The 9828-nt window shown below is 37.6% G+C and overlaps 1 protein-coding gene across 1 annotated transcript; it reads left to right on the forward strand.

Moving 5' to 3' along the window:
- Positions 1–4479: 4479 nt before the first annotated feature.
- CFAP161 (cilia and flagella associated protein 161) lies at positions 4480–9603 on the forward strand. Its single transcript, XM_005148735.2, has 7 exons — positions 4480–4542; positions 4658–4747; positions 4919–5154; positions 6387–6471; positions 7271–7429; positions 8742–8815; positions 9414–9603. The coding sequence occupies exons 1-7, from the start codon at positions 4480–4482 to the stop codon at positions 9601–9603; spliced, it is 897 nt and encodes a 298-aa protein (XP_005148792.2).
- The last annotated feature ends 225 nt before the right edge of the window (positions 9604–9828 follow it).

Here is a 9828-nt window from a genome sequence, read left to right on the forward strand (position 1 = left end):
GCGACTGCTCCTGAAATGACATCTTTTCTGATAGATTTAGAGCTCTAGTGGTTTTTCAAGCCCAGCTCCTGAATATGATTCATCCAGGCAGAGGAGAAAATCTTCAAACAGCTAGAGTGATCAGTCATGATGAAACAGCTCCATTTGAAGCGAAAATATTCCATTATACAACAGTTTCTTGAAAGGCATGCTCTGTACAAGTCTAAATTAGAGACCAGTAGAATGAAAATACCATGGAGATATGGATAACACAATCCAAACTTTAACAGGCAAGTGTTTGGCAGTCTTAGACGCACTGCAAATGATTCCTCCTCCTTCCCTGTTTCTCAAGCAGAATCTTTTGGTTATAAAACACCAAATGAGCAACCGTAGTGATTTCACATGTCTGCAAACAGATCTGATATCAGGAAACTTTCCACTTGTGGAAAGTTTCATCAGCAAACTCACTGCCAATGCAACGCAGAAGCATCCCACTGCCCTTTCTTGTAAAATGTAGACTGAAAGGTTTGTTTAATGGATTACTGCCTTTCACAAACTATACCATGGATAGGTTTATTGCTCCTCAGCAGCAGCCAGCATTACAGGAAAACTCCACAATGAAATTCATAGTCAAAATGGGAAACATCAGTACAGGTGTCTGGCAAAACAACAATCCTTAAATCTTATCACATAAACTAATTAATTTTGTGCTGTGAACACAAATACATGACTGTTTGGGGAATTGTTTAGAATAAGAAACTGTAGTTATATTATTAACAAGGAGATTAATCATTTTAATAGCCAAAACCCTAATAACATCAAAGAAAATTATAACTATGCTTTGATTCACGGCACATGTCAGAATAATGATCATGTGAAATAATAAAATGAACAAAGACAAATTGTTCCAAAGAACATGCTTTACTCCTGTGCAGCATTATTTAGTCTGTATTGTTAATCAAATTTGGCACATTCATAATTTTCAACAGGAAAAACAAAAGAAAGCTTGGGAAAAAAAACCCAGATATTCTCCCAAGGCAGTAAAGGCAGGTATTAACAATGTTCTTGTTCAGCCTGTCTATGATTAAACATTGGTGTAATATTTTTTGCCATATGAATAAAATTTCATAAATTGCCAGAAAGCAGTCACATGAGTAAAAATGTTTTTCACCATGAAATAAGAAGATACATGTGTGAAAGAGCTCTGAGAAAAATGTAATGCTCTACCACTATCTCTAAATAAAGATGGCATACCTCTTTCTTGGATTTAATTTATGTTCACATCCACTCAGATGTGGCCCTTTTTGCCAGATTTGGGTAAACTATGGCAATTTGTACTACTGATATATACCAATTCATTTATATATTAAAGTATTTAAAACTCTATCTCACACATTACTGACAATTTTAAGGCAATTAAAAGCCTATCCAGTACAGCTTTTTATGTAAACTAATGGTATAAACAGCTCTCTCTGCTATCTTTGGTCTTCTCAATCATTTAGTTCTTTTTCATTAGAAAAAGAAAAAAAGAAAAAAAAAGAGGAGAAAAAGCTTTAATTCTAAAACAGTAGGGGAGGAGGTTCTGAAAGTACACTGACTATAATAGTATTTAACAGAAAAGTACCAGGAAAGTACTAATGGTTCTAATAAAGCACATATACCTTTAAGTCTGGTCAATTTGTGTGCTGGCTAAGTTAACACACGGAACACAGACCAGCTCTTCTTTCACAAGTACAGCTTTTCTTCACACCATTTAATAATGCAAACAACTGTTAGGAGTAAACATAGATTTTATCCACTCAAAATGAAACTGGGCTGGGTTGAATAGGCCTGTAACCTCTCCTGCAGGAAAGATACTTAATTTACAAACATGTTTAGAGGGAGCTCTTTTTGACTGATTTCATGGAATACTATGCAATCAAAAATTAAAGCCTTTCAGGTGACAAGGATCGTCATGGTGTAATCCTACTAAGAGATGGGTGAAGATATTTCTGCACACAATTACATCTTAAGTGCAGATGCCTGTTTCTTTATAATATCTGCATCAGAATCTATAAGCAACTAGGTACAGGTGGTGTATAAGCCTACAAAACTACAGAAGTTTTCTGGGGATTTTATGTATCCGTTCCATGCACAGCGAGACAGAGTGCATGTTTCTTAATAATACGCCTTAGTATAATACATAATTTTAGAAAAATACATATTATTGAATATTGATTTAAAAGTGGGTTAATTTTGAAACAAAAAAAAAGAGATTTGAAATTTCTTAGACATTGCACATTGAGATACGTAACAGTTAATTAAGTTGACTTATATTACACAGTTTTGAAAAAAGTGTGATAAATCAACTTTATAATTTCCATATCAATTGGATTAAACAGTCACCCTAATCAAAACCTTAGCTCTGTGAAATGCATGAACAGAATTTTAAGTGCTAAGCAGAAATTACTAGCAACACAGGAAATTAATTAAATGTAGTTTTTCTTCAAACAATTAAGATTTCAAATCACATCTGATGCCTCCAAGAATTGCTTGGCTTTTTATGTTAAGTTAAAATGAGCAAAGTTTCTTCCTTATTTCAATTAAACAACTTTAGTATTGCTCCTACCACGGCTAGGTGTAGGAAAGCGTCACTTACCAGAACTGACCACGAGGTGGTGATATTTGAACAGAAATGAGTTATATTTGGCCCTAAAGAGGTTTCAGATGTGCTGGGTAGCATTTTGTGTACTAAGTTTCGGTTTAAAAAGAAACAAACACAACAGAGCCAGGTTTCATGTGACTTGTTGCCATAAGTAACCGATGATAACACGTAGGCCACCTGTCTATACAAAAAATCCCACTTTATTTTAAGCTTTTTAAATTGCCTAGCATTGAAACCTTAAATAGCAAGCTTGCAAGAAAACCATGACAGTTGTAAAGGGATTAAATGTTCTGTGCAAGGATCTATGCCATCATCGAAAATCATTGGCTTAAGCTATCTGGAAAGCAAATAGATAACACATTCACTTAGCCTGCCTTGCCCTAGTAGGGCCAAAACTGAAATAATAATGAAGCAAAATGTTTGTATTCTAAACATTCACCTAATACATACACTCAGACTAGATAGAAAGAATTTTTTTTTACACTGAGGGTGATAAAACACTGGAAGAAGTTGCCCAGAGAGGTAGCAGATGCCCCATCCCTGGAAGTGTTCAAAGGCTACGTTGCTTGAAGCAATCTGGTCTAGTAAAAGGTGTCTCTGCCTGTGGAACTAGGTGAGCTTTCCTTTCCAATCCCAACTATTCTATGATGCACAACATACGCTGCTACTGTAATGTTACTGTCATGGACTCATTTGTTGCATCGAGCCGATACACCTCCTTGACGAATACAGAGTGTAAAAGGCCACCTGACTGGAAATAAAGTCCCACACTAAATCTGTACCTTGACTTGAATACTAGAATTTCGGCATCTCCACTGTTATTTGTGCAACTATATCATCGCACAGCCGGACCCGGACAGAAGCACTTTCACATATTGGCGTGCCTGAGAACGTGCAGGCAGGGTCTCAGCAGCCCCTCAAGCAATATGAGGAGATGGATAAGTTGCTCCGGGCCCAGCTGCATCGCCATCCTCAGCATATCACTGGAGGAAGGCACCAGGCCCTGACAAACCCCCTTATGAGATAGCAGGCCTCTTCTTTCAGAGCTCCTACCAGACTTGGCAAAACTGCAAGGAATCCAAATGGATTTTTTAGCTATTAGTATTATTTTACTTGCAGAGGCCTTTCCCTGCTACGTCTTGGTCTGGCAGGTACTCCTAAGGGGCATAAATGCGAGAGAATCACAGAATGGTTTTGGTTGGAAGGGAAAGCTCATCTAGTTTTCCAACCCCCACTTATGGACATAGACACCTTCCACTACAGCAGATTGCTTCAAGAATGACTACCTCTACACCATTCAGGGAATAACCACCTATATTCCATTCAAAGAATAGCTACCTCTACTCTATTTCAGAAATAATTACATCTTCCCTTGCCTGAACATTTTCTCCAGCACTTTGCTGTCAGGGGCTGAAGAGCTTCTCCCACGTGGCTCACAGAATTTATCGTTCAGATACACACACCTCTGGCTACAGCATGAAACACGCTCATCCGGGGAAGACCATGGCCCCCAAAATGAACGTGATTTAAACCACACGGGATTTAAACTACAATCTTGAATAATGTACTGTTCTACAGGTGGGCTACAGAGGTACAGTGAATACTCTGGAGTGTACAAACTGCAGCAGAGTCTTGCTGCGGTCTGTGTGTGCCGTCGGCAGCGTCTCCAGCCCCGCTGGGCATGCCTGAGGAGGGCAGCCGTCGTCCCGTCCCCCCCGACACCCGCCCCTCCCGCGCTGCACTTGGGCCGGCCCCCTCCTTCCTGCTCATTGGCGGGCTCTGCCGCTCCAGGGTCCAATCACTAGCTATGGCGATCGTCATGACGACGGAGGACGCCGCAGGGCCCAAGCAGCAGCATGGCTACTTACAGACCCGGGGTGCTCGTCGGCAACTGGAACGAGGACTCGTGTTTGGGGGAGGTGAGGTGGAGCCGGGCCCCCCTCCCCTAGCCAGACTCTTCAGCTATCTTCAGCTCAGTTTAAACCTGAGGTTGTGAGTGATGGATAACCTGTCTACCTCCCCCCTCTCTGCCAGGACCTCTTGAGGGATTTTCTGCATAAAAGAGAACGAGGAGAACTTCTAACACAGAAAATAAACAGACTTCAAGATAATCTTTTAAGGAAGGTAATTTTTTTAAGATTATGTCAGTCCTCAATGACTCCAGATAGACTGGAGTAGCTGTTATTAGTATTCTTTATGCATTAAGGATGCTATGGATTAACATTTTGGATGCTGAAATACTTCTGATATTAACTTCAGATAATTCTGTAAAAACTTATGTGTATTTCTATTTAGATACACCTGTCAGTGTCTACGGATGGATTTGTTCATTTTGGAGACACAGTGATGCTTTTGAATACTGACGACAAACCCTCAGTGGAGAATCCCCATGGTGTGTGTGGCAGTCTGACCTTGGCAGTTAATCTGGATGAACTGTCCATATTTTCACCTCCATCACTACAAACCCTTCATGGAGTTAGTGCAATCAAGAGTGTGGCCCCTGTGGGTAGAAATACTTTCTGTATTTTAAGGTTTGGAACTTTATTTGTTGTTTTCAATGACTACTTTAGCTTTCAGTACCTTGTTTTGAGAAATATGCAATGAAGTTTGCTAATATACAAATGAATTTGAGGAAGATTAATTTATTTAAGAGTCTTTAACTTGGGTTGTGCATTACATTTGATTCTGTTCCACCTATGTGAATAATTCCAAGAAAATTTAAACCAGCTTAGAAATGGTGTGAAGCCAGAATGGAGTTCATGGTATTATTTGATAAACTCTGTATCTGTTTTGAAGGTGGTCATATTTCAGCTGTAGAATACAAAACATGCCCATATTTGACCTAGAATCATTATTTACTCTTCTGCAAATAACGTCTCTGAAGTGAAAATTTGTGTTGATGCTTTTTCTGTATATGGACACTGTTTTCCTAAAAAAACCCCATTAACCAAACAGCATATTCCCTCTCTCAAAGACACATTTAATTCCAGCTGTTTGTGAGAGAAGAAACAAAAGAACAGGGTCCTGCTCAGCAGTTGAAAATTCTGAGTGCATACAGTTAGCAATGGCACATAAGAGTACAAACTAACCCATATAATCCTGATTGAGAAAAACACTTTGGGTTAGACCCAAGAAAGAATTTTGATGCTAAGAGCATAATTTAGGCCTTCTAGAACTGTAACCAAAATGTTTTTGCTTAGCTGCTGACTGAATGCTATTGAGTCCCTCATTAAAAAGTTTATCAGCTGTAGCTGAAAATACTTAGTGAGCTTAGCACTTAATGTTTCTGTGAAAAGCAGAGATTATTCTGAAAATAGGGATATACCAGCATGCATGCTGATATAATGAGCCAAATTACTGAATATCAGTTACATACGTTATTAGCAACTTCTGTTAAGTAACATACAAACACAAACACATGCTGTTCTGCTTTTAGTATATGATTCTTCAGATGCTCTTAGTAAGTATATTTTAAAGAGGGCTTCAGTGCTGAATTCCTATTGGTTTTTCATTGGTTGTTATCTCTCCACCCTGTACGTTAATGGATATATCATAAAAAGTGATCAATACAGTCTCTTTCTATTCTGTTAAATATTTTAACCAGTAAATCATGTATGAAATGTCTTTTGAGTTATTTTGCCTATTTTTAAAGGTAAACTTCATACAAAAGGTTGCCACAAGACCTAACTGTAGAGCAAATTTTTTTTTTAAGTAAAGCTGATTTTTAAAATAATTTCTTTCTTACTTTTTATGATTCTAACAGTGTAGATGGAAGTGCACTGGGTGAACCAATTAAATATGGGCAAGCCTTTGGTCTTGGGACAACAGGAGGGTTTTCTGGCCAAATGGTAAGACAATAAAGCTGCTAATGGCAGCATATACTGATAGTGTGCATTTAATTACTATATATATGAAGCTGTAGAGTGGTTCAGTATCTTAGCTTTACCGAACAGATTCAGAAGTGTAAATAGCTCAAGATAAGCAATACCTGCTTAGAAAGTGTATGCAACTTGCCTGAGATCAGGTGTGCAGGCCAAGGGGGCTGCCGGACAGAATGTGTGGATGAAGGAGATTTTTTTAAAAAAAAAGAAAGAAAGAAAATTAAAATTAGCTTGTGAATCATGAAGAAATCCATCATTAGAGGGAGATTTTGACTTTTATTTTTTTACTTTGACTAATTCTAAAATGAGATTTCATTCCTTGTGAAGACAAATCTATAGCAGGTATATGAGGTAATGTATACAATATATTCCACCATTCTGAGGGAGCAGATTTCTGTTCATCATTCATATTGTTAACATGTTCCCCTCAGCAAGTTAGAAGCAAATAAGACATTATGGGTTACATGTTCACTCAAAATAAACTTTGAAAAAATTTTCCTCTCAGCAACCACTTTGGTGAGAGAGAATCTTTGAAATGTAAATTCAAGTTTAAATTATTATTCACCAGTCTGCATACAGAATAGCTACTAAATGAGTTTATCAACAGTAGAGGATCTATGTTACGTGCTTTTCATGTGTATCTTTAGCTTGGCAGACTGATTTTTCAGGAGTCAAAAGAAAATCATGAGTTGAAAAATATTTTCTTAAATTACTGACCTGTTTCTTTTATATTTATACTGTCCTTATTATATATTTTTATTTACAGTTGTATCTAGCAAGTGACCATAAATCATTTTTAAGATTTGCTAAAAAATCTCACCTTCAGCAAGTATTTTTGACAGATGAGCTTTCCTATTTGACCCGCTGGCAAGCTGCCTTCTTGGATCCACAGCTGCGTCTTGAACATGAAGGATTTCCAATTCCTGTAAGAAATTAAAACTGTAGAAAATGTTGGGAAGATTTAACTGAAACAGTAGATGGAGTACTCAGAAACAAGTTGTGTGCATTTTCGTAGAATGGTTTGGGTAAGAAGGGACCTTAAAGCTCATTTCCAACTCCCTGCCATGGGCAGAGACACCTTCCACTAGACCAGGTTGCTCCAAGCGCCCTTGAACCTGGTCTTGAACATTGCCAGGAATGGGGCAGCCACAGCTTCTCTGGACAACCTGTGCCAGCACCATACCACCCTTACAGTAAAGAACTTCTTCCTAATATCTAATCCAAACCTATCCTCTTTTCAATTTTATTCATGTTTTATTTATGTAAGTTCTGATCTGTAATTATAGGAAGGGGGAGAGGGAAGGAACATTCTCTTTAACCAGGGAATCGGCATATACAACTGTGAGGTTCTGGTGTTTATTTTGAGGCTGATTTGCTCAGTTTTTCTCATCAGAATCTTTTTTAAAGGTTGACATTATCAAGTTGCGAGAACGCAGTACTTGGAAGCTGCTTTTCAGCACTTCTGAGCAATAAATTCCATTTCCAGTATTAGGAGCTCTGATCAATTAAGAACTCCTGCACATTAAATTTAAAAAGTATGAAAAGCCCCTCAAAGCACCTGGATAAGTGGATGCCTTTCTAAATACGGGTTTCAACCCTTTGTAAATAAGTTAAGCAGATGCAGCATTTTTCTGTTCTACATACCTGTTGGGCTTCCTGAAGTGTTGCAGCATGGCAAAATACTACAAATATAACTGTTCCCCTACAGCCTTGAACAGTGACTCATTTATGTGAATAAGCTCACTAATATTTGACTAATACAGTCAAAATTATGTAACTGTCAAAGACAACATTCTTTATTCACAGTATTGGTAAGCAAAAGTGACTAAAAATCAGTTCTGTTACATATACAAAAATTTGCAAATTGGTAAAATAGAAAGGTCAATTTCTAGGCTGCATCCCCAAACCATCTGGATCTTTCATATGCCAAATATCAACTGTAAGAACCACCCTGATGGCAGAGGCCATTGGAATGACTCTCTAATACTTCCTTGACATTTTACTTTTTAAGTACCCAGCAGAAGGGTGTGATTGAGAACTCCAGAGGGCTTAAGAACTCCAGTTGTCTTGAGAATTAATAGGGTGTAGAACATCTCACTATAAATATAAAGCACTCTTGAGTGATGCAGCTTACACTAAACAGTAAATAAAACATTTGACTTGAATAAGAACAGTTAAAATCTGTATAAAAATTTCTGTCAAGTGTCTTCCCTTGGTTTTGTTTTTTTCTTTTCTAGGCAAACTCTAAAATTATTATTACTCATTGCCAAACTAATCGCAACTTGGCTGTTCCAAGGAACTTTTGGACAAGGTAAGCATAATTTATAACTGGCAGGGATGTCTATAACAATGTGCCAACATCAAGAATTACTATAAGCAAGATAGGTACTTTAGGAACACATTGATGAAATGGAAAATAATGCAGAATGCATATTCTTGTTTCTCTTACTTAATTTTATTTTTATTAAGCATTGTAAAGGAATATACCAATTGTTTCCTATTAAATTCAGGGCAAGAGCTGACTATTTTTGTCAGGTTTTTGAGGATGAAATAAGGTCTGAAACAGCTGTTAAATAGCCAGAGTTTTCCTCAGTCAGAGAGAAATGATGATGAGAACTTAACCAGCTTATACATACTGAGTCGGTGTACCCACTGATGGGGCTGCTTTACTTTTGAAGCTAGAAAAGTGTCATATCCTCCTGACTTTAAATTCCTAAATTATTCATAGGAAACCAAGTGGGCTATTGCATTTCCTGTAAGGGTCTGATATTTAAAATTGGATGGTGATATTTCTGAATAAGCCAAAAAACTTGAGAAAACCTTGAACAATTTACAGATAATGCAAATCTGCTGAATTTGTATATGTATTCATTGCCCCCACCCATCCCCATTTTTCTTTGACTTTGCAGGTCTTATTTTGGAAGAGAGTATGAAGTAATTTGTCACACTTTTCTGGACATTCATAAAGCTGAAGAAGATAAGAATTACTGGGAAATAATTACAGGAGATCCCAGTGATGAAGATAGTACAATGATTGATAGGCACAACCGCCCAGTAGGGTGGATCACAAAGAATGAGTCCTGTGAAGAGACAGAATAAAAAAATCCCAGCCTGCAGCAAACAGAGGTCAGTGAGATTCTGACTCTTGGGTTTTCTGTTCAGATTCTAGAGATGCTTGTTTTAAAATGGAAATAAAAGTCTACCATAAGTAATATTGCACAATCTCATCATGGTTATACAGTGGGCAAAAACTAACAGAATTTTATGAATCCTGCAGAATGTTAAAAATTCATGAAGCAGGAAGGGTTCATTTTCCCATTTTCA

The sequence above is a fragment of the Melopsittacus undulatus genome, chromosome 9 (genome assembly GCF_012275295.1).
Source record: "Melopsittacus undulatus isolate bMelUnd1 chromosome 9, bMelUnd1.mat.Z, whole genome shotgun sequence".
In the NCBI taxonomy this organism is placed as follows: Eukaryota; Metazoa; Chordata; class Aves; order Psittaciformes; family Psittaculidae; genus Melopsittacus; species Melopsittacus undulatus.